The 24746-nt window shown below is 43.1% G+C and overlaps 3 protein-coding genes across 4 annotated transcripts; 1 reads left to right on the top strand and 2 right to left on the bottom strand.

The window, feature by feature from the left end:
- Window positions 1-3439: 3439 nt before the first annotated feature.
- Window positions 3440-11678, top strand: tmem125b (transmembrane protein 125b). The gene has a single exon (XM_037084852.1). The coding sequence runs from the start codon at window positions 8568-8570 to the stop codon at window positions 9276-9278; it is 711 nt and encodes a 236-aa protein (XP_036940747.1). The 5' UTR covers window positions 3440-8567; the 3' UTR covers window positions 9279-11678.
- On the bottom strand, window positions 10339-13794 carry LOC119011593 (leucine-rich repeat-containing protein 19-like). The gene is made up of 3 exons (XM_037084853.1): window positions 13648-13794; window positions 12352-12515; window positions 10339-12164 (listed from the first exon to the last, which is right to left on the bottom strand). The coding sequence occupies exons 2-3, from the start codon at window positions 12503-12505 to the stop codon at window positions 11767-11769; spliced, it is 552 nt and encodes a 183-aa protein (XP_036940748.1). The 5' UTR covers window positions 12506-12515; window positions 13648-13794; the 3' UTR covers window positions 10339-11766.
- Window positions 13795-16130: 2336 nt separating this feature from the next.
- LOC119011594 (protein shisa-like-2B) lies at window positions 16131-23489 on the bottom strand. 2 transcript variants are annotated; one of them, XM_037084854.1, is made up of 3 exons: window positions 23177-23489; window positions 22142-22278; window positions 16131-22023 (listed from the first exon to the last, which is right to left on the bottom strand). In XM_037084854.1, the coding sequence occupies exons 1-3, from the start codon at window positions 23356-23358 to the stop codon at window positions 21839-21841; spliced, it is 504 nt and encodes a 167-aa protein (XP_036940749.1). In that variant the 5' UTR covers window positions 23359-23489; the 3' UTR covers window positions 16131-21838. The 2 variants fall into 2 exon arrangements, with proteins under 2 accessions (XP_036940749.1, XP_036940750.1); XM_037084855.1 differs by having other exon boundaries at window positions 16131-22020.
- Between the last annotated feature and the right edge of the window lie 1257 nt (window positions 23490-24746).

The following is a 24746-nucleotide window of genomic DNA, read 5'->3' as shown; positions in this document are numbered from 1 at the left end:
ACAGTGCGCAGATGTCGCCGACTTTCTGCAGAGTCAATCGCTACAGGCCTCCAAACTTCATGTGACCTTCAGATTAGCGCAAGAACAGTGTGTAGAGAGCTTCGTGGAATGGGTTTCCATGGCCGCATCCAAGCACTATATCAGCAGGTGCAATGCAAAAGATCGGATGCAATGGTGTAAAGCACACCGCCACTGGACTCTAGAGCAGTGGAGACGTGTTCTCTGTAGTGACGAATCGAGAGTGAGAGCCAGGCCTTCCCATACATACAATCAGTGTGTGACCTCACCAATGCGCTTCTTGAAGAATGGTCAAAAATTCCCATTAACACTCCTACACCTTGTGGAAAGCCTTCCCAGAAGAGTTGAAGCTCTTACAGCTGCAAAGGGTGGACCAACGTCATATTAAACCCTATGGATTAAGAATGGGATTGTCACTTAAAGGGATAGTTCGTGTTTTTTGAAGTGGGGTCACATATCTATGGTCAGTCTATTCCCTACAGTAATCGCCGAGAGCCGCTCCAGCCCAGACGCTCAGCTTTGTACTGCAGTGAACAGGGCCCTCCTGTCCAGCAACTGGGCCTCACACTGTATTTCGCCGCTCGCAGATCACATGTTGCCCAGTTGCACTAAAGCGTAGGGATACAGAGGTTCTACAGTTGAGGCGATGTAAAGCGATGCAAATTCGTGAATGTGAATTGAGCAGCGGCAGGTGTTTGAGGGGCAGGGGCGAATACAATTAAAAGGGCACCTGATGAATGTGGTGGATGATCGGTGTGGAGAAATGGCACTGGAAGAGCACCCGAGAGGGCAATTCACCGAGTGCCGTCCAGTGGAAGGGCACATGACAGGTGGTATTTCGAAAAGAGGGAGTCATTACTGGTGCTTTCACATTTGGTTTTACCTCTAAAAAAAGCAGTGTAGATCTTTGTTTCTCGCGGCATCTTAACACCCTCCTGCAACCCCTTGCCTCAGGCTGCGTGTTTCCCTCATTAGGCTGTATCATCGTAACACTTTTTGGAGGCCCGAAGAGATATGTAGTATTTCTCAAGCAAACACCAAAGAGCAGAATCCTGTATTATTATGTATCCCAGTAATCATCTAACAACCTCCCTGAGGTTGGGAGCCACCGATCGAGTAGAGATGCACAATATGGTCAAACTCGTATTGCATTAGTATTGACAGATATTGCAGATGTGATCGACAGCGAGTGGGAATCATTTCTGCAAACTGTATCCGTTGATGAGGAGACATTTGTTGGGGTCTGGACCAAACAGACATCTGGAGAACAAGACTTGTAGGTGAGGGCATCTCTGCAGCACTGCAGTGCTTAATAAAATGCTGTTTTGTCACACACACAACTTTACCTAAAAGAAAGCTTCTTTGATTCGGATATTGCTTTATTGCGATCTGAACATTTTACTGACTTACTAAAGTGGGATTATTAATCATTTTGCAGGTATTTGGTCATAAACAAAAGTGTTGGAACAATTGGAAGGATCACTTGACTCATCACAATTCACCCAGAGGGGAACAAGAACGTCTGTGCCAATTTTGACGGCAATCTGGCCACAGCATCTGTTCAGATACTGCTAAAAGCCATATGTTAACCTGCTCGTGGCCCAAGAGGAGAAGTCAGTAGGATTCACTGCAGTCCGTCCTGGAGTTGGTGAGGTTGTAATACCACAGTATTTCCCATGTAGCATTTGTTTAAGAGGGGATTCTTTGCTGAGTAGAAGTTTGTGTGACATCTACTGCAGAAACTTCCCCACATACGCTGCAGATGTTTACAGTAAAACAGTATGTATTATTCTGCAGAGTACAGCACATGCCACGTCAAATCCTTCATCGCTCGAGCTTTTTGACAGGCTGTCTTCAGATCACCGCTGCTACTGAGATGAAGTCACTTCATGACACATCCCTGTCCCTGCCTGAGGGACATCCAGATAACTGTGTCGGGGTTCGTAATGGAAGGAAAGTCGTAGCGATTATGCATTGCAGGGTCGGTAAGGTTTGTCTCTATTCGCCCCGTGCGTCGCATGGGCCTCTAACTTTGGCAGCAGAGGCTTTTCATTTGTCACAGCAGCCACTCGGGATGACATGCCACATCTTCTTCACATCGTGGATTCAAGAGAGGCTTCCATCATCCTCACATACAGCCACAGCAATCACGGCAGATCCCTCTGCATGTGAGCAGCATTTCAGTAAACAGTGACTCCCACATCGGGCCATGTTTCTTATCTAATTAACCTTTAGGGGACATTTGTTGATCATGCATACTGTTTTTTCCAGCCGTGCTCCGCTTTATGTTCGCACAGCTGCAGGAGCTGGCATCAACAGGCTTCATGGTTGAGTTACAGTGCATCCTCTGGGCCGGTGAGCGTTTTAAAAACTAGGTTTTTTGTACCTTGCTCAAGAACACTGCAACAGCTGCTGTTGACAGACGAGCGAGCCACATTTGCTCAGCTTCCTCCCACCTTTCACCAGCTGGTTGAGGGGAAACTGGAACAGCGATGCTCTGGTCACAAGCCCTGTTTGTCTAACCCAGTGGTCTGCAACCGTGAGATTAGTTCATCCTCTCTGGTTGGTGCTGCACCTGTTAGGTGAAATCAGCTGCTGGAGAGTCAGGCCAGAATGAGGAACTGTTCACACAAATCTCTCCGGGGCACATTCTTGGACACCGGTATGTCAGTAGGCATCCTGCTGCAGGTTTGTGGAGGCCGTTGTCTCTGCTCAACAATCCCCCAGCCTCCTAATCTTAACCATAGTCAGCTATCACTTTCTTGACACTATAAGCAGAATTTAATCCTTCCTCCACACACCCAACACAGTTTAAGAAAATACAGTAAATATGTAAAAAAAAAAAAACTTGTAGGATGTTCTTTTGGATGTTCCTCTTGAATAAGTGATAAAGGATGTATATAAGCTTATTTATGGGTCTTTTTCAGGATATATTAGTGGTGTGCATAGCAAAATATGATTGCACAAAATTATGGTAAGTTACTTAGAGGTGCAATTTGTGAGATTTGGCAACCTGCAAGTTTATCGTGAAAAGAATAACACCAGAGTAACTGCATGCTGCTAACTGTAGCTGCCATTAGCTAGTTAGCTCAGTTAGCTGTGTGGCTAGCAGTCTGGACTGGGAGCTTGGACCACTGGGGAAGTGTTGATGTCTAAACCTCTCGCATAGGAGCTTTGGACCAGGACGGTCGCAGCTAGCTGGTTAGCAAGCTAATTTAAGTGGCTGTCTCGGTAACACAATACATAGACATCATATGATCAAAACTGTTATTCCCTCCATCATCTGTTGATGATATTAGTACATTTTTGAATGTTTTCAACTATAATCCTTACATATTACACCTTTAAATTATTAAAAATTAAACTTAGACTGCTATGAAGATTGGTTAGACACATTTAATCATGTTCTGTAATGTGGTTCATAGCGAAATGTTTGCACTTTTTACCCCTCTTCATTTGATTTATACTCATTTTGTAGATAATAAACACAATATATGATCAGCTCAGTAAATATGATGCATTACAAAGATTAAAGTACACAGCAGCGCATAAATTAAGCAAAATAAGCTGCACCACCACTGCATACATGCTGCACAATAGGTATATTTTTCAATGTAACCACTTTTAAATGTTAAACTTAAACAATTTAGACCTACTTGCAATGATTACTTTTACATTGTGGTTATCTACAGGGCTTCTGTCCAAACATGGAGGCTGCTGCCCTCTTCAGGCTGATCTACAGCAACAACAACACATTTGGCATGGGAATACAGAAAGCATGTATAATTGTAAGGTTGATGTGTTATTAGTGTCAATGGGACAGGTCAAGATGCATTTTAAAAAACATGTGAACCTGTCGTATTTAAATGAATGGAGTAAACATTGCTATAGCCTTGAATTACACTGTCTTTCTAAGTAGTATATTTATGACTGCAGTCTGTTGATGTGGCTCTCTAAATTCAGTTTTAACTGAAGTCAACTTTCAAATTTATTTGTCGCTTAAGGGCAGATGTAGATCAAATAAAAAGGGCCAAAGACAAAAAGACAGACGCAATTACATAAACCGTGTTATCATATACAGACCCGAGCAGCACTGCCAAGGTCAGCCTCAACATGCAGCGTTGTCACAATCCACAAAGTACAAAATTATCACCATCATCAACATCCCTAGAGCGTCAACACGAAACACCGTCACAACTGTCTTCCACCCCCTGACCTGAATGAAGGAGGAACATGGCCATGGCAACCCATGAGTGCCTCTGTATGTTGACTCTTACAGAGGAGAACCTGAACCAGGAGCCAGAGGGTAGTGACTGGAACTGTGAAGGAGGAGAGCAGTGACTGACAGGATGGATTTTGCACTTTCGCAGCACCTGTCTGCTGTACGGGTCAGTGAGGCTGCTTTGCTGGACTCCTATGATTTTGCTGCTGAGCCTTCACAACGTTGGAGAGCTCAGTCTTGGCCTGGACACGGTCATTTCCAAGATGAAAGGGAACGTTAAAACGTAATGTAGGATTTATAAATCATTGTCTCGATGGTCCTATCCTCATTGGATTGCACCATTTTATGGAGGCAGAAGAGGCGTTGCTAGCCTTTTAGGTAGAGCATCAAGTACCAAAGGTATCTGTAGGATTCCACCACTTCTACTGCCTGCCTCATAATAAGGGTAGTGATCTGAGAGGACTTGCACCTGAAATTAATTTTCAGATAGTGGCCTCATTTAAAGGAGCTTGAGGGTACACTTTGGAATCACGGCTAATTTTTGATAAATAGACTTTTTGGACATTAGTGATAGCGAATGTCGAGCACATGTGGAGGGAACTTCAGGCTGAACTGCCTCTATAATGCCAGAATCAAAGCAGCCTTTCATAATTTATAAAAAGCAGAATGATTTAACCTATATTGTGCTCAGGATGAGCGTCAAGCGTATTTCATTCCCATATCTGTCCGTCCATTTCCTACATCCACATTTATTAGGGCCTGCTGCACTCTGGAGTCTCTCCCAGAATTCACTGGGGAAATTACAAGGCTATTCTGTGACAAGGCAGACAAACAGATAAACAAACACATATTTACCAGCTGTTCATAAAGATGCATATTTGATAATGAGGTGTCACAGTCATATCGCAAAATATTGATGTATCTAGTTTGACTGCCGGGCTAATTGCTTTAATTAAGACGGCATTAAAACCAAACACACACTGTATTCTGTTGCATTCAGAAAACAAGAGTAAAATAGTCACTCGGCACCTTCACGATCATACAGCACAGACGACAACAATGTACCACAGTTAATTAAAGCACTCAATACTAAGAGTTAATAAAATGTCCTGCTGTATGTCTTGATTTGACTAGAGAGTATTAAAAGACACAGAGTCATGTGGTAGCTTGTTGCCACCTTGTGGGTGAATCATGGTGACTGGAGACGCACCGGTGGGTGACTTCTTTGGATTCATATGTTTCTCTTGCTATATAAAACAAAAGAAAGCCAGCACTCTGAATTAAACAAAAGCAAAAAGTAAGGGAAAAAAATCAGGATAGGTCGGCTGTAGTCATTTCAGTATTCATTACTAGTTCTGGTCATTGTAATCAATAGAATCCTTTAGGGTGCAATATCAGGCATTTAAACCAGGCATTCATATGTTTCTTGGAGGTTTAGATGAGTTGGTGATGCAAAAGCAAAAAGTAATATTATAGATATTAGTGAGTCAGTCCAGTAGATGCTTCTGCCATTAAAATGAAACCATCCATCCATCCATCCATCCATCCATCCATCCATCCATCCATCCATCCATCCATCCATCCAATAATTTGAACTGTTGCCTCGGGCAGCTGCTACAGGTACATCAAGAAAGGACTGACAGATTTAAGGACAGCTTCTTCCCCAGAGCCCTCACCACTCTGAACCCAACACTCACCAGTGTTCTACACAGTGCAATATATGCTGCAGTATTTTATTTTGTTTTATTTTATTTATTTATTTTTGCTGGGTTGCTTGTTGCTTGTCTCTTGTGCACCCTGATGTGAAGCCGTTCTTATTTTGTTGAACATTGTATTATGACAACAAACTCTCTGATCCAATCTAATCTTCATTTAATTGGCTTCAGTTGAAAAGAGACGAACTGTACACTTTGGGATATTGTCCACTAGGGGGACAAAGTTCATTTTGAGCTGCTGCCCCACTCTTTTATTAAGGAAGCCCCCTCTGTGACTCATCCTGCTGAATTTGCTGAAGGACTCATGTGAGGCTCAGTATCAGCTCGTCACTGTCCTAAAGTTCTGTAGCAAAGAGATTTATCTATGGTAGCACTGTAACAGAATGGACACAATACTGAATTTCCTTTTATTTGTCACTTGCCACGTGCCATAATGTTGGACTGCCAAAATTGTGACAGGAATAGATATCCTCTGCCACCAGAAGATAGAGTTTTATTTATTTATTTATTTATTTTTAGGTTTTTGAGTGATCTTTTAAGAAATTAAAGTGACATATTTTTAGTATAATGTTATAGCTGAGCTGACAGGCACTTTCAGTCAGAAGTGAGGGAGGCTCGACTGCAAAGAGCTGCAGATTTGTTCAGGTACCGCGATGACACATCACCCTCCGTTCAGCATGAGGATGAAAGACTTCTCTCCTCTACCTTAAATGACACATTGGAGCCACTTTTCATTTACATCTTCTCAAAAAATACTTTATGGTTGTCTGAAGGAAGGCTTGTAAGCTTAAAAGACTGGAGTGAAAATCTAAATGTCAGGCACAGCTGTAACCGATAGCATTAAAGTGAAACTCTCGCCAAAAAGCAACCGAGGCTTTATTTGTGATTGTATATGAGTCAAACCTTCGTGTAAGAGCATAACTACGTCGGAAGAGGCGCTTTTAAGATTTTCCGTAGTTTCGTTTTCGGGCAAGCTAATTTTCAGCAGATTGCATGGGGCACTCATACGCTAGTATTAAAAAAGCTATTAAAAAACTGAGAAGGCTGAAACAAGAAACATGAAACTTTGCTCGTAGTATCACCAGGGTCTCTACACATGAACACGAGCACTGAGAACATTGTTTGAGGAGCGGTCCACCATTACTCGCCTTCGTGTTAGGTCTCACTCGGGGATCAACGCTTTTTGTCTGCCATAATGGCGGCGTGCCGAAGATACAGCTGCTAACATGAGTTGTTCAAAAACCTTCTTTTTAGTAAACTCTGTGTACACAAACAATGTTCTGAATGCTCGTGCACAGGTTTTCATTTTATTTAACGTTTAGAGAGAGCCATCTGAGCTGTCATCCATTTCCTGTCTGTAGCTTCATGTCCAACAGACAGTTGTAAAAGAGCGGTATCCATGCACCATATACCAGCACCACAAGCCGAGTACCATCTGTTTCTATTATATTGGCAAAAAAGACTGCCGATATCTAAAAAACTTAAAGACTCTCAAGAAAACAATCTAGACGGACAAATATGTTTTTTGTGTGTGTTGAACTGTGCCTTTAAATTCAAGATGAAATACCCTTGGTCATGGCAGGTGCATTACTGGAAGACACGTATCAGCAGGCCCCCGGGTCAGTGAGCGTCTTGCTGTGTCCTATCTAAGAGCCACAGCGTAGTGTGTGAATGACGCTATCCTTTGGATCACAGAAACACCATTATCAGCACGCGCTGACATCACTCGGCCCTCCGCAGCAGCAGCAGCGCAACGCCCCGCCACGGCCCACACACACACACACACCACCGCTCGCCTCCTGCAGCACAATCATTGTGTTCAGCGGCCGGCCCATTGTCTGCGCAGGGGCACGCTGGACAATGTCGCCAATCTCTGTCCAAACCATGATCCAACACTGCTATTGTGACCCCGTCGTTTTCCCACTTAACCGGACAAGATGGTGTTCCCGTGTGATTAGAGGAGAGGGTGGGGGGGTGGGGGTCCTCTGTTCTGCCTGGCACTGGGGTTGAGAATGTGAGGACGGCACAGATTATCAATCTGTGACGTTGGTGCAGTCACTGAGAAGACATGTGGACGGGCTCGTTGCACAACACAAGGATGTCACCGTCATCTTGACCTCTCCGCTGGCAGTGAGTTTCGCGCGGTAGGAGTTAAAGCTTCTCTACGTTTGGATCCTGTTTCTCTGCCTCCAGTGTGAAGTCAGGATACTTCTACCATCTACAACGTCGGTGGAACACTTCCCTCAAATCTGGATTACCCATACAGTCTTTTCTGCCAAGTGGAAACTGCAAGTCCACACAACTGTTGGGTTCCCAAACCGGCCATTGTAATGCTTTGACTAAGGCTGTGTTATGGGAGGCAGATGGATGGACGGCTGCACACGGCGCTCGTCTGTGCTCATCATCACTGAGTGAGTGGCTGTTCTAACAGAGGTTGAGATGGAGCACAGGGTGGTCCTGCTCTCATCGCTGTCGTAGTTAATAGAAAAATAACTGTTAAAATCTCTTTGAATGTAAGTTTGAATCCTGCTGTTGTGTTCTGATCACCCACCCAAACTCTGCACAATCTTCTAAGGTCTGGTTTTCATGCTGGATGAGCTGTGAACACGGCCATGCCCGAGATGCAGACTTTCTACCAGCCTTACGATATCCGTCACCCCCCGGGGTTCTACTTGGACCCCAGCCTGGTGCAACGACGTGTCCTGGACGATCAGGTGGAGCTGTGGTGGTCCAGAGAGCCACGCCACTCGATGTTGTGCTACTGTGCCTCCGTGGCGCTCATAATGGCGCTGGGACTGGGTGGCGTGGGCCTCCTCTCCACCACCACCAGCCTGTCCGGGGAATGGCGCCTCGGGGTCGGCACCACGCTCTGCCTCTTAGCCCTGGCTGTCCTGCTCAAGCAGCTTCTCAGCTCTGCCATCCAGGACATGAACTGCGTGCGTAGCCGACGCCGGATCGACCAGCTGAAGAGCGGCGGGAGGGCTGACCCGGCGCTGATCTTAGCTGTGGGGCTGGCAGTGACGCTCTGCGGGACGGTGCTTCTCTGCATGGCCACCATCGGCAGCCAAAGCCATGACAGCAGGGAGATGCTGGTGTCTAGTCTGGTGCTGATGGCTGCTGGGACAGGCATGGCTCTAGCTGTTGTGGTCTACAGCGCGCTCACGTACCTTAAAAAAAGAAGGGAGCAGAGGAGGAGGGCGTTGATGAGAGTGAGCAGAGCGAGGATGCTGGGGAGCCGAGCCGTCAGGGTGTTCAGCGTCTCTGGGGGACAAATGAGCCAGGCCAGGAGGGAGGCGACCTCCAGCAGGACCAGTCTGATCTGAATGGACTCACTGGCCACAATCACTCAGAGATACAGGATGAAAGATGAAGTTTGTGTAGTAAATGGGCTAAAAGCTGTTGGGTGTTGAGGTACCTACCTAGTAATAGTTACAAGACAGAACAGACTGCTGCATCACGTGGATCAACAGTGGCTCAGCGGTCCGATGAACACGCCATCTGCTGTGTCAGTAACACTTTATCCATCATTAAAGGTGCACTATGAAGCTTTTAACCAAAAGTGTCTGAATCTGAATCTTCATTCTTTGTATTCAGGACTGAACACACCAAACGAACAGACTGTTTGCAGGACCCCTCGAAGAAGCCACCTTTCTTGCTTCATACTGTGTTCTGGGGACCTTATTTCCATTTGAGGACATATCGTTTATTCAGTTATGGAAGCACTGTATATACAATAAATATATCTGAGTTTGTCTTATTTCCAGTTTGATACAGTAAGTGTAGTTCTGAGTCTGAATTTATTTTCCAAGAAGACAGAGTGCACCTTTAATAAATGGTAAATTTATAGTTATTCAAACTTTAGTTGTTTAGTTTAGTTATGACAATGTTAGCAAACAACACTTTATAAACCATTTATAAAGCAGTTGCATTTTGTAAAGTTGCAACTGATGTTAATAAACCTTAATAACTGCTTAATAGAGTTTATAGAGATTTCATTGTTTGGTAACACTGTCATAACCATCAACCAAAGTTTAAATAACTATAAATTGACCATTTATTTATGGTGGTGGTGTGTCAGTGTTACCCAATGTGTACATCCAATCAGACATTACTGTGATGCAAACGTACGGAAGCCTACAGATGCCAGTGAGAGAATTGTTGTTGTTGTTTTTTACTAAATTTGTTTTTGATCTAGGAAAACATTTCCTTCACCTGCTTTCACAGATGTAAAGAATAACGAATTAAAAGATTAAAACGGGCCACCACATTTTTTTTCTTTCTTGCCCCTCAGGGCTTTTGTACATACTTTGTTCTGTGTTAATAATGATCATTTTTCTGTTCTCTACCACTGACTCAATGATGATGAATGTTGACCAAGTAAGTGAACGGCAATGGACTTTATTTATTACGTACATTTCTAATAAAAATCAGTCTATACATATTATTGCATTAAAAAACTTTTTTTTCCCTGCCTTTCCCACAAACTGATCATTTTTAAACAGAAATCTGTAACTTTCTTCACATCCAGTTTTACTACAGTGTGCTTACTTCCTTAATTGTTGATTCACAGTCACAATATAATCAACTGCCCAAAATGAATGTGAATACTTAACTTATTTGAGTGATTGGCAGGCGATGTCAGAATTTCCCATTGCAAGACATGGATGATTAAACATGTAATCCATTGATTTTAAAGTCCTGATTTAAGGTCATTTTGAGGTTCATACTTTTATTTTGGTGCATCTAATCTATGTGCTTAAATGTTATTATTTTTCTCATACTGTTTCTATTTCCCTTCTGTCTGAACACTCTATGTTAGCTCCCATCTCTTTAAAGCCCAGTCTGCACTGATTGGTCAGCTCTCGCAGGCCTGAGCAGGCATTGCCGTACAACCAGTTATTATAACCAGTGTTCATGACTACAGTCCTGAACTGCTCACTAATTAAATAATATAAACACATATATGTTATTCAGAAAAGTATCCTTAATACAAACAGCAGATACACTGTGTTTCCATACAGTATATTTTGGCTGTTGATGTGTAATTTGAGGCAACAATACGTAATATAGGTTAAAATGTACCTGGAGATGAAGCCCAGCACGCAGTAACTGTTTCTTGGTCATACCGTAGTCACAGGGAGGCCTGAGCAGGCGCCGCCCAACAACCATTTATTACAACCGGTGTTGAGATGGGATCGTTGTGTTGTGTTGTGTAGTGACATCACAACCTTATGAAAGTCCTGAAGACCCAGACCCAAAATGCATTCACTCTAGTCTCCAAGTTTTTAGAGCCATAGCCCAGGTTGCAGATAATCTCTATTTTTTCATTTACCTACTGTACTATCCAGTGGGATGTGCTCATCATACGTCACTAAAATGAACTCAGTGAGAAGCAGTAACATTTTTCAAAAAAATCTATTTACTTTTTTTTTCATTGCTTTCATCTAATCAAACTATTTAAATGTGGCCATTTAACCATTTTTAGCAACTGTGGCTCGATCAGTTTTCACATTTATCGTATCATCGACTGCACATTTTCAGCGTTTCCCAAACTATGAATCAGTCCTTTCAAGGGGGTCATGGGATGATATCAGAGCGAAAAATGAATGTAAATTTTGAAAGATGTGTGTCATTGTTTTATCTCGTGATATCTATAGTTGTGACTATTCAGGCCTAAGACAGTTATCTTTAGTGGAACCACACACAGTTCAAAGACACGTGCATGGTGTGACAGGAGGTCACAAGCACTCGTGTTTCAGAATCAAAATCTCTACAATATAATTTCGTCTCCGTCATGCTCCTTCTATCTAATCAGCCTATAGTGAACTGAATATCATCGTCGCTGTCTTCCATATCCTCGTCCTCCCCCTCCTCCTCTCTCTCCATCTCTGCCCTGTGTTTCTCGCTGGCCTGGATGTAATTATCTTCAATGAAGCCATCGTCATCTTCCTCCAGTTCTCTTCCGGTCCCTCGGTCCATCCCCACTCTGCCCATCACGCTGCTAGGGAAGGAGGCCTCCTCCTGGCCATACTGGCTGACCCCGTCAGACTCCTGGAGCAGGGAGTGCCTGTAGCTGGCTAGGAAGCGATGGAAGACGCGGAACTTGACCACCATCACGACGAAGAGTGAGATGGTGAGGACTGTGCCAAGTCCTGCAGCCAGATAGGACCACTCCAGAGACTTTGGGCTGTCATCTGTCCCAGCTGTGTCTGGGAGGAGAGTGGGGAAAGAATTTACTGCCTTCGCATGTAACTATAAAGACAGTGAGGTCATCGCCAGTGCGTCCAAATTGTTTCCTATAACTGGAGTTATATAGGGTTCAAAGTTCCTCAGGCACTCCTGCTTGTAAATAGTTAGAGGATGGTTAACAGCAGAGCGTGCCTGTGTGCTACTTACTTTGATTAAGAGTTTTGTTTGAGCTCTCTGTCTCCGCCAGAAGGTTAGGGGGTTTCTGCCCCTCTACAGCAGGTACAGCAACCAGATGTGCTTCTCTGACGAAAGCGCCGCAGAGAACAAACATAGCAAAGAGGCTGCAGCTCCACCGGCCCATCGCTGTTGTCCTGAGGGAGCAGCAGAGGACAGTCATCAGCTGAGGATCAGAGGGTGTTAGGAAAGGCCCCACATCTTAAATATGAGGGACAAACCCATTCAAAAAAAAGCAAAAAAGAGTTGTACATGACTACATAAAAATTTCTCCTCACTGTCCGTCCCGTTTTTAATTCTGCTTTTCCTTACGTGGGATTTAATCACGTCTCCCATTCACACACATTTTAATTCAAATATTTGATTAGGCTAGTCACTGCGCCGACTGAGGTGATCACCATCACTGTAATGGTAATCGTCAACACTTTGTTTGGGGGAATCACAAGACTGAAAAATCGTCGACAAACACCCTCCGGAGCGCAATCTGGTGAGCTCTGATCGTCATCTTTCATTCCCTGCTACAAGGGTGAGTTATAGACGGAGCCAGCGATTATGGTGTCTTCAACCAGCCAATAAACACTACTCTTGTAGTGCTGGAAAGGACTCCGTAACAAATGAGTTATTTGGAGCTGTGTTGAAGACCTGGTGGTCAAAAATGTTAACTTCTTTATGACTGGATTTGTATTGATTTAGCCAGTATAATAAAGGAGTGCCTGGATGGCCTCTGGTTTTTCCAAGAGCACCTGACACAGTTTTCATCCACGCTGTATTACACACAGTAGAGCAACAAGTCATCTCCTTTTCTCCCCTTTTAGTATAATAATTTGACCTGAACCAGCTGGAAGATGTGTGATTAGATTGTCCTCTTTGCTACACAGCAACTGCCACATGATATTTGGGAGTTGCCAGCCAGGTCAGGTCTTGAGCAACGTTCATGACTACAGTCCTGAGCTGCTTACTAATTAACTTTAAACATAACATGAAGACATGTATGTTATTCAGCAAATAATCCTTAATGCAAATAGCAGATTTAAAGCGGCTGTTGTGTAATTTATGTAATTTGAGGAAGCAGTATATTGGTAATATCAATTAAAATGTACCTGGAGGTGGCGGCCAGCACCTATAACTGTTTCTCAGTCGTAAGCTGATCATATAACTAAAACAGACCCAGTGTTGTCTAAACTACATCACACCATGCCGCACACAGCCACACATATGACACACACACACACACACACGCACACACAACAAAAATGTAAAGTGACTTGCCTGTACACAAGAGGATAACAAACAGAACAGGTGTTTTTCTCCTCCACTTGACTCTCAGCCGCTGTTTTTGTCTTCCTCCTCAGCTCCCTCTGAGAAAATAAAGACACTGTCCGGGCAAAGGTTGCAGCCTAGAATGTCACCCTTCCTGCGCCGTGGCTCAAGACACAGATGTTAATGAGTAACTTAATGAGTAAATCTCTCCTCCTAATTCCTCTTTCACTCACTCTTCCAAGCCGAAGTAAATGTACACAAACGGGGTTCGGCTTTTCTTGAATTTTTTGTTCTATCTTTATTCAGAGTATTACAACGCAGACATTTTACCGCCACAGTTTAAAGGGGCACTATGCAGCTTTAGAGAAAAAAATTCAAACTCAGAATTTTAACATTTACAACATGAATTAGTTAATAATTCAAACTCAGAAATATATATATTTTTTTCCATAACTGAATAAACAAGCTGTTCTCAGAGGAAAATAAGGTCCTCAGAACACCGTTTAAAGCTAGGAAGGTGACAGGGTCCGCCACATATAAACAAAGTTAAACAGAATGAAACTGTGCTGCCAGTTTATGTAGTCAGTTTGTTTGGTCATGCAAATGAAGCGAGGCATAAAATAAATCCGTCAATAAGGATTCAAATGTCCCAAAACGACAGAGTGCTCCTTTAATCTTTCAAAAGAAGAGGTTAATTATCAATCGATAAACGTCATTGAAAATTCAGTGAGGGGGACAAAGAAAGCCTTTGGAGCTCAACTGATCACAGTTGTTGCATGTGCGCTCCGAGGCCAGACAGTGGCACTGTTATCACATAAGACATAAACCTCACAGTCAACATGCTGTATGTATGTGAAGGTAAAAAAAAAAGAAAGAAAGAAAGAAAAACCCTCTGGCTGTACATTGCTTCAGTGGATTTGTCTCTTATAAATAGCCTTCTCTCCCCTCTAACCCCTTACCACTAAATCATCAGGTGCTTCAGGTGCTGTTGAAGAGCTGTGAACTCATTTATTACCAAGTCATGATTTCTCCTCCAGCGAGGGCGAATCATGTGTCTTCAGACGAGCCACAAATGTCTTTAGGATTGTGACACTCCACTCAGAGAGACGCGATTATCCTCTCTGCATCTTTCATCACCGAGGATAGAGCCTGCTTTACAAAAGGAGCAGCTTTGGTTCCTCTTGTTCACTGCACTGAATGACCGGTGGCCTTTTTCTAATCACCTTCACAGTGATGATGAACTGACATGAAATGCTTATACAATTTTGATTACAAAGAGTTGAAAGTGCACAGTAATCACTTTCTTCCAGTTTTTCCCAGAAGCTTTGGCCGTGAAGTCCTCTCATCTCTAATGAACGTGGCGTCTTTTTCTTCGTAAAACTCTTTTCTTTTTAATCAGCTCCGACCAGCGTACAGTTTAGGGACAGCACAAGGGTGGAGAGATATTATTGTATTACATTTCAGTTTTTAAAATCAGCACTATTAATATTTATATTGAACAAGAAAAAACAGTGAAACGACCCTCCCTCCAGTATCTCAATTATGTTGGCACAAAAGCATAAAGAAATAAATGCATTACCGTTGCAGCTTTTCCCCTCTGCCTCTAATAATTCATGTACAGTCCCTTAGTTTCCATTTTCCTATTTGGGTTATCAGATGTGAGGACGGCAGTGTAGCTTTGGATGTGAGTGTTTCTTGAACTGTGTACTGCAGCACTGCATTTACCAGCCCGTCAGATTGAATCTATTCATTGGTAGAGAAAGTGAATTAATTTGTGGTCGTTTCTTCACTTTATATCTGCGTGCTGTCTATGTCCCAACGTCAAGTTTAAAGGATAAGTTTGCAGATAAACATAACATTCAGTCACTATCTACCCTCGGGGCTTCCAGCGAATCGGATTACGGATCTGGAGGAGTTCTACGAATCCTTTCACATTTTTTAAATACATATATTCATCATAGCCTGCTGTGTAATTTGCCACCAGCAGTGATATGTCTCTATGATGGTTCTCATGTGTTTACTGTGCCTACGTGCGCCTTTCATCCGCCACCATTACTACTGGACTTCCAATCCTGGCGGCGAGCAAACAAATCACATCTGTCATTATGGACAGTCGGTATACACGGTTACAATCCAAAGCCAACTGAGAATGATTGCAGCCACGGACATAGTGTTCACGTTTTGCACTTGGCCTTTCCCACTCACCAGTCAGTTATCAAGGCCGCTCTAATGCATTAACACAGATCATTAAAACACAGACGTCTCTGTGTAACTGGAAGCGCAGAATATGCTAATGGGGGTTTTACCAGTCCACCTGTTCTGAGTCAGGAATACAGTTTTTTTTATCCCCCGGTGTGCAGATTAGTGGGTAATCAGACTGTCAGAGAAGCTCCAGCCAATTTCAGCTCTCCCTTAATGCTCACTGTCAGAACTGAAGCTGACCAGAACGTCTCTGGCGCTTTCAAACCCGCAGTGCGCTGAAACTTGTGGGATTATTCATGTTGAGGGTGCATTAAATCCTTTATCTCAGCCAAGGAAATAAGGCCATTTAAAAGGAGTGTCTCATGGTCGCCACACTGATCACAGCCATTTATTGGTTTGTCGCTGACACCCTTTTTCACTGAGTTTTCTCACCAGAAATGCCCCTGCGAGCGTTCCAAATCGCTTCCCCTGTCTCTCTGCGGATGGAGATAAAGATATCCATCTGACTTTAAGTCTCACCGACCCATCTAATCTTCTTCTCTCCATCTCCCCAGCTGGCATTTAAAGCAACGGGGGAAAGAGGGAGAAGAGAGAGCCTTCATCATCAGAGCTGCTCAGCTGGATATGGTTACTACAAAGACAGCAAATGTCCGCTTGGCAGAGTAGATGCTGATCTGAAAAAAGATCAGCCAGCAACACATGCAGCTCTAATGGCAACATCTGATTATAAATAATCACTCTCTCAGTCATGATTGTCCTACTTTAAGGATTTAATGGTCGGTTGTTCTGTAGATAACAAACTGTACATATGTGTGTAAGTGCACCTGGATCCTGCACGTCACTATGTAAATGATATAGATAGCAGTGACCTTTTTTTTTTTTTTTTTTCCATTTTCCACCATCTGACATCTGGCCAGCTCAGTCTACCAGTGGAATGGCACCACCACCGCATAATAATCAGATTGTGTCTTTTGATTCACATTTTATTGATGCTCTTTCAAGAGCTGCCCAAATCCACCAGTATGTACATCCAGGAGGTGCACTGGAAAAGAAGCAACATGATGAAATAGCATATGAAAATAAATAGAAATTTTCCCCGTTTTGCTTCGTGGAATTGTGAAGCAGGCATCTCTGCACCACACACGCACACCTGAGTGCTGGCATGTACAAAGGAACATGACACACAACAGAAATTCCCCCCAGCATTTGAAAACGTGTACATGCTCCAGCTGACAGTTTGTGCACACATTCATGAAAGCACTGTTGAATTAATACAATCGCGACATTGTGCATGAATTTCAAAATACCCTTAAGCTAAGGTCCTCAAAGAACAAGGGCACTTTAAAGATTTGTGTTCGTGGGTCCACAGAAATGGAGCTTTGTTGGTGTCTTGTGTTTGTCTTTTTATCCACAGTAACGCTGTGAAGCAATCAGAGCGATTCAGACAGAAGTTAAACAGCTGGGTGAACTTTCACAGACACTGCACTTGATGCAGTCCCAGACTGCCATTTGCAATGTGTCTTGAGGTGGTCTTTGTGAACTCTGTCACAAAGAATAGTTCCACAATTTTCCATGTCTGTTTATCTGGTTTTGGTCATAAATGCTCTTCCTGTTTATAGCGGTTTTGGAAAGATTGCTTCCTAATGCAACTTCTCTATGGAAGCCCTAAACAGCTGTGGGTCAAACATATTTTTATTATTTCGTTTGATCAAGGGTTAAATTGTATTTGTTTTCTTGAGATCATGAGTAGTTTACGTCCTTATCACGAGATAACAATGTTGCTTTCCCCATGTAACAACATCATTTTCTTATTTTTCAGCTGAAATCAGTCGCTACACTTGCCAAGACGCCATGTATGCATGCTGGCATGGCGCTGCTGATCTTCTTAAACATTGAGCTTCAAGAAATAAGAAGGAGCAACATTTTGTTTTCTTGAGATATTTAGAAAATGGTCTTCTTATCTCAGGAAAAGATCAACTTATTCCATGATTATGACGCATATAACTCATGATCTCAAGAAAACAAATAACACTTAACTTGTTGTCCCTTGAAAATGATAATAATAATAATACGTTTGACCTACGGCTGTATAGAGCTTCAGCACATTTCAATATAAAACATGGGACAAAATCCACTTGTCTGAGGTACTGTATGACAACACTGCCGCCCTTGAGAAACAAAACAGCTAGAAGGAGTCATACACACAGCATTTAAGATCAATAACGGACTATTGATCTTCCTTCTGTGTCCTTTTCCTCCATGCCACACGTATCAGACTCAAAATGCAGATCCCTCTCTCCCTGCCAGCCCCCCCTCTCCCACAGTCCCTCCCCTCAGGAAAGAAATTCCAGTGTTTTAACTGCAGGATCTCCCCTCAGGAGCTGCACATATTCAGAGGCCGCCCGTCACTTGAATTCGGACAGAAAAGCACTTTTAGCAGCAGAGCAGCCATTAACAACAAGCACTTCACAAGTAGGTAAGTAGCAGTGCAAAGCAATTACAAAGCAGCCCCACTATGCACTTTATGATAAATCATATTACACAAGTACTAACATGTAAGTGCTCTGATGATTTCAGTTGATATGTTTTATCTGCTCTTGTGTGTGTTTCCCTCGTCTGTTTTAAAGAGCTGCACTGAGGCAAATTGACACGGCAATGAAGTGTTGAAATTAATTGAATTCTACAGTTTGGCGGTAGTAAGCTTGACAAATCCAAAGTGTTTTAAATACCAAATGCACTTTTGCTACCATCGTAACACTCCAACTGTGTGGAAAAAAGAGGATTTTATGCCTTTGAGGAGATTGCTGGTTGACCTATGAAGCCCCTTAATCGATGTACAAATAAGGACAGTAGTGTTTAAAGACAGAGCGGAACCAGGGGAACTAGTCCTTTAGCAGCAGTCAGTAAGCTTTGTGTTCATCCAGAAAAACCTCCATCTTTACACTATCATGCCACAAGTATAGATACTGGCAGGGTGGTCATTTCCGCTGTGCAATTTCAGAGCAGAAGCCACTTTGAACTTTTCTGGAAATGATGAGATCATCTCCTCAGACCTGTTCTCACCCACACCTGAATCACACAGTGTCACTGAGTAACCTGACCTTTCTCTCAGAAGCTGCATGTGTAACAGCAAAAAAAAAAAAAAAAGGTATTTTCAATGCCTTCATTCGATCCTCCGGACTGCTACAGAAACAAGATGGACTTTTTTTTTCTTCTGAAGGGCAAGCTGGCATGCAGACTGAAAATAGCCAATCGTTAAAACAACATAAGGTGCTGTGTGTGTGCGAGGCGCTTGCTGCTCGAGGTGAAAAGTCTAGTTTCTGTAGCAGGTGAGTGACTTTGAAGGCTTGACAGATGTACTGTGGATGAAAATCAGCCCGATCGCCAGGACCAAATGTTGGCAGTTACCGTATCTGCAAAACCACTGTAAGTGTCGTAGGCTACGTGCCATGTTGACATTTCAACAAAACATGCGCTGTTATGTTCAAATTGCATGTTTATGACCTGACAGAGGGCTGCCACTGTCGGAGCATGCTTTTAGACATTTATAATGCCACTACTTGAGTCTTTTTTTTTTTTGTGAGGGAACCTTGGGAAAAATTTCCAGCTATGTTTGTGGCAAGAAAAACACAGATATTTTTGACAAGACCTTGGAACATCTGCAGCCATTTTTGTGGTAACCAAAACACGATCTTTCCTGAACCCTAACCAACTTGATGTGTACTTGCACCTAATCGTAGTCAGATCATAAGCACAGAGTTGTCATAACATAAAATAGAAAATTCAAACCCAAAGAAATGTGTCAGCCTGTCTGTGGTCTGCAGAATTGTACACTGCCGGCATATTCTGGCCATTATAAATCACAAATGATCACAGCCACAATTACATCATCTTTTATCACCATAAACATGAGGTAAACGTTAGAAAATACAGTGTTCTCATCATGTACTTGATTGGCTATTACTGTGCCATGTCCGATAAGTTGAGCCATTTTTGGATTTTTTTGCTGGACGACCCTGCATTTTTCCTCCCGGTATCGACTGTTCCTCTGCATCATTGATCACTGCTCTCATTGAAATGAATGAGGGGGCTGCATCTTTTTTGTTTTTTTGTTTTTCTCCTTTTTTCCTCTTTAATGCAGGGCTAAAGTCAGCATAAAGTCAGCCTGAGATTTGGTTACTTTTTTACTAACTAAAACTATCAATGCATAACATTTGTTCAGGCAGAATGCTGAGGTTGCACTTAGCATGATTGGTCCCAGCAAGTTCAGTCATGCTGTGTGTTGCTGCGAACCCTCCAAACATACTCATGCAGGTGTAGAGCTGGATATCATGACCAGGCACCCTGCACTGTTCTCCTTCTGATTACACTCCATTTTGGTCACGTCAGTTGAACAAAGATCGATTTGGTCTGTCAGCTTGTTGCTCCTCAGATTCTTTGAGCGCTTCGTAAAAAGGGCAAATCTAATATATGTTTCTGTAAACTGTCAGTTGAATTTGTTCAGTCTTTAGTGTCTGCGATCAATTACAGGCAAAAATGGTAAAAAAGAGAAATGAATAATCTGAACAAAGAAAAAACAAGTTAACTTGTTACGCCTCTGAATTAGTTACATTAATCGATAATCATTACTATTCACACGGCGGCCATTTTCCTCCAGCATCAAGTTCAGGTGGGGACACTTGAATGCTGGGTAATGTAATGCTGCTGTGTTCCAGGTTACAAGTTGCATAAACTCATATGACAGATTGTTATCATTTGACAGATTCCCAATTGGTCAGGAACTGAATAGATGGTGGGTAGTAATTCGGAGGCACATTCGGCCTCGTTTCAAGGTAAAGCAACATAATTGATCATTCGTTAGCTGATGTTAGCATTCAACAACTTCCTCGCTAACATTACGGTCTGATTACATCCTGTGTGTTTCACTTCCAGGTTTAGACAAATGTCTCCAAGATGTGTGTTGGTATTTCGTTCCTAATCGTATCGCATCAAACAGTTTTGCTAGAATGTGGTTGAATGCTAACATTAGCTGCTGTCTAATCCATTACTGAACCTGTTGTTTTACCTTAAAATATTGTCCGATATCCCTCAGTATCGAACTATACATTCTATATATAAATGGTAATCAATCAGGAAACAGTGAAAAGATAACTTGTGAGATTTCTTTCGTTTTCCACCCTGAGTGTGATGTCACAGGAAAATGGCCGCCAGGTCTGTGGTAAAAACGAAAAAGAGCTTTGACTGCTGGTAGGAGACAAACCTCATTATCTGTTGTCAAAATCGGACATGCCCAACATTCCTTCCCAATCTTGGACACTTGTAATAAAAATGTCATCATAAGTCATTTTAAGCGTCCAAAAGAGAACCAACACTGACGTTTTCATGGGGATCTGGTGACCGACCTCCCCACAAATCTTTCAGTCCCTGAGCAAAATGTCGCCACCTTGGCTACAAAATTTACAGCTGACCTCGCAGTTGGGACTCACTTGTTTTTTTGTTTTTTTTTTTTTCCCCCACATCTTCAGCATCTTTCCCAGATGCACACGAAACTGTACATCCTGAATGTAAACTCGGCTTATGTCCCAGGTTCCATTAGCACTTGCCTTCAGGATTACTCATGAGTCTTGAGGCCACTTACGAAACAATCGTGAACCTTGAATCAGTTTCCATGCGTTCAATTACTCCTGCATGTCGCTGAAGCACTTACTTACGAGAAATTCAGTGCATGAGCAAATGTCATGGAGGCTTTTCAGAGTCGACAAAGCACGGACTTGTTGAGTTTGCTGTACATAGTGGTTATTTTTTTCTCCAGGTGTATTTATTACTTGATATTTACTGCACTCCACCGCCACGACGCCTGCACACTGCTTGCTGTCAGCGACTGTGTTAAAGTGGCCCCTTAGCAGCGCAGCCCGCCTCCAGATTCACAGGTTCTCTTGACCTCTGGACTGATGGCCCTTTTTTTTTTTTTTTTTTTTAACAGAAGAAGTCTCTCAAACTACGGGGGACTTTCCACTTTGACGCCAGTGACGTTAGCTGTGAAGCACCTCTGGAACAGAAGCTCGGGGTCTGGCGGCTGGTTGTCACAGTCCAGCTTCCTGCTCATGAAGTGTTTCCTGAATCCCTGCGGACCGGTGGCACAGGTCGCTCTGGCGCGACTGGATCCCTCGCTGGGATCCCCTGCTGAAAAGCGCACAAACAATCGCACAGGAGAGTTTTTTAAAATCTCAAAGTGCTGCCGATGGCGGGGATTGTTTGTCAGAATGAAAAACTAATTCCACACACGCGCTACTACACACACCTGGCACTCTGAGGGGCAGCCCGTTGTCAAGGCGACTGGGTTTGGTGGCTATGAATAGGTAGCACAGGACACATACGGTGATGAGGAAGGCGAGGAGGACCACGGCGGCTATGGACAGACCAACCAGGGCGCCGATACTGAAGAGAGAGGTTAAGTAGAGGAACAGGATGATGTGCAGGACAGTAACAAGAGTTGAAAGCATATAATATTAAAAGCAAAGATTAAAGTGGCACTTTGTAGTCGGTGGAGAAATTCAGTGTCGGAATTCTGATATTTACACGTTAATGAGGTAATAATACAAACTTGGAAATATTCTTTTTTTTTTTTCCATGACCGAATCAACAAGCTGTTCCCAGAGGAAAATAAGGTCCACAGAACACTGTTTGAAGCTAGAAAGGTGGCAGGGTCCGCCACATATAAACATAACAGTAATGAAATTGTGTTGTCCTTTAAGGTCAGTTTGTTTATTCAGTCATGAAAACAAAGACAGTTTGTTTAGACATAAAAAAATAATAATAAAAAAAAAATCAGACAGTGAAGATCTTTCTCTTCTGATTAAAATGTCTTCCCCAAATACATCATAATGCTCCTTTAATAACGCAGTGAAGAATCTAGACATCGCATTAAACTGAGCATAAGGTAGAAAAACTTCCCATGATGACAGTGTGTTACAAATAAATGAATGAAGTAGTGATATTTGTGGGGTGCCGCACAGGAATTTAAAAGAAGTGTGCAGGCGTGGCTTCCCTGCTGGAAGAGATGTGAGGGGAAATACATAGAAAAAAAAGTAGTAGAAGAAGAAGAAGGCTTTGACTGAATTAATCGGCTTTCTTTCCTGGACAGTTCAAAATGCAAACAAAAAAGCTTAAAAAGCTGCGCTACACAGAGATAAGTCCACCTGTTGATCCCGCCACAGCCTCCTAACGTCTTCACATTATTTAGGAATTTCAAATCGGTGACAAAACAACACAAAACAAAACAAGGCAAACAAGCAGAAAACAGAAGCACTTCCTGCCACTTGCCCCCCCCCCTTACCTCAGCCACCACATGTACCCGTACTCATAGGGGAAGAAGCTGTTGGGATCATCGCAGCAGTACTTCACGTCGTTAAACCCGCAGCAGTACGCGGCGCCGGCAGCGTTTCCCGCCCGGGGGCACGAGAACGCGTCCACGAACACGCCGTCCGCGCTGTAGTAGCTGCTGCAGTCTGCGCTCATGGTGAATGAAGCGATGGAGGGGTGGAGGGGGGAGAAAGGTGAGAAGGAGTGGGGGTCCTCGGGGTGAGGGTGCGCCCTGCTGTCAGACCAGCGGCAGAGTGTGCTTCTCCATCAGCTGTGCGACTCCCGGTGAATGAAGCAGAGAGAGGGGGGGAGAGAGACAGAGGAGTAGTTTGAATCTGAAGGAAGCTGGAGCTCTCCCCCTCCTCTCTCTCTCTCTCTCTCTCTCTCTCTCTCTCTCACACACACACACACACACACACACACACAACGCAGGAACACACATGGGTTCACTCTGCTTACTTAATCTGCTTAAGTTTTTTTTGGCCCCCTACAAACTGATCTGTTGATAATGAAACTTGCCACTTCATATGTCTTTTTTTTCCACAACGCTTTTGAAATTGCCCTTAAAAAGCATTTTAAGGTCGACTTAAAGAGACAGTTCATCTCAAAATCTAAAAAAAAACAAAAACTCATATTTTTCTCCTCGCCTGTTTGTCTGCCTTCCCCTGAGCCCAATGGAACTCGCGCCATATGTTTGAAAGACTTAAAAAGAATGCATTAACAACACACATAACAGTATCGCTGTGCAGAAACAAACATATACATCTACTCAGTGACATACACAGATATCAGTGTACCCCCCAGTATTCATACCACTGTATTGAGGCCATTTTGATGTATATAATGATAGCCACTGAATACACATGTGCCACTTATAGATGCAAAAAAGTGTGTTTTGAAGTTTTTAAGGAACTTTTTTCGAATGTATTTTATTTTTCTTCTCTTCATTCTTGGGGGGGGCAGCTGTGTGGCATCCAACTACTCTATATATCAGAGAGGGCGGATCTCCAAAATTAAGCAACTCACCCCAAAACAAGACATGGATGCATACCAGTACAGGAGGAAATATATGACTTTGTGGTGAACTGTCCCTTTAACTTAAAAAATACAAACAGGAGTGCAGTGGTGCTCAGAAACTGTACATGTAGTGCGTTCCCGCCATCTCATCACTTGTTCTGTTGTTCCCTGGAAGTCCGCTCAGTCATTAATCATTGAGCCTAACTGTGCATGGTGGCGAAATACCCCTAGAAATGTAAATGGAAGTCTTCAGTTTCAATTGTATTTCAACAGACTGCTGAACGGAACTCATTTGTATTCACTGACAGGAAAGTCTTGACACCTCTTCCATTATGGAACACGAATAACATGCTGACTGAATAACAGTCTTCATGATCTAATTAAACAGTGTGAAAAAAAATATTTTAGAGTGTATTTTCATGTGGTGTGATCCAGAGTTGTTGACAGATAATCACGGTTCACACCAGAGTCATTTTAGTTTGTCCCAGTGGGGGGACTGCAGCAAAGGTCGGCCTGCGCACTTAACC

This window comes from Acanthopagrus latus, chromosome 21 (genome assembly GCF_904848185.1).
Source record: "Acanthopagrus latus isolate v.2019 chromosome 21, fAcaLat1.1, whole genome shotgun sequence".
Taxonomy (NCBI): Eukaryota; Metazoa; Chordata; class Actinopteri; order Spariformes; family Sparidae; genus Acanthopagrus; species Acanthopagrus latus.
The sequence above is the reverse complement of the archived record's forward strand: the minus strand, read 5'-3'. Positions and strand labels throughout refer to the sequence as shown.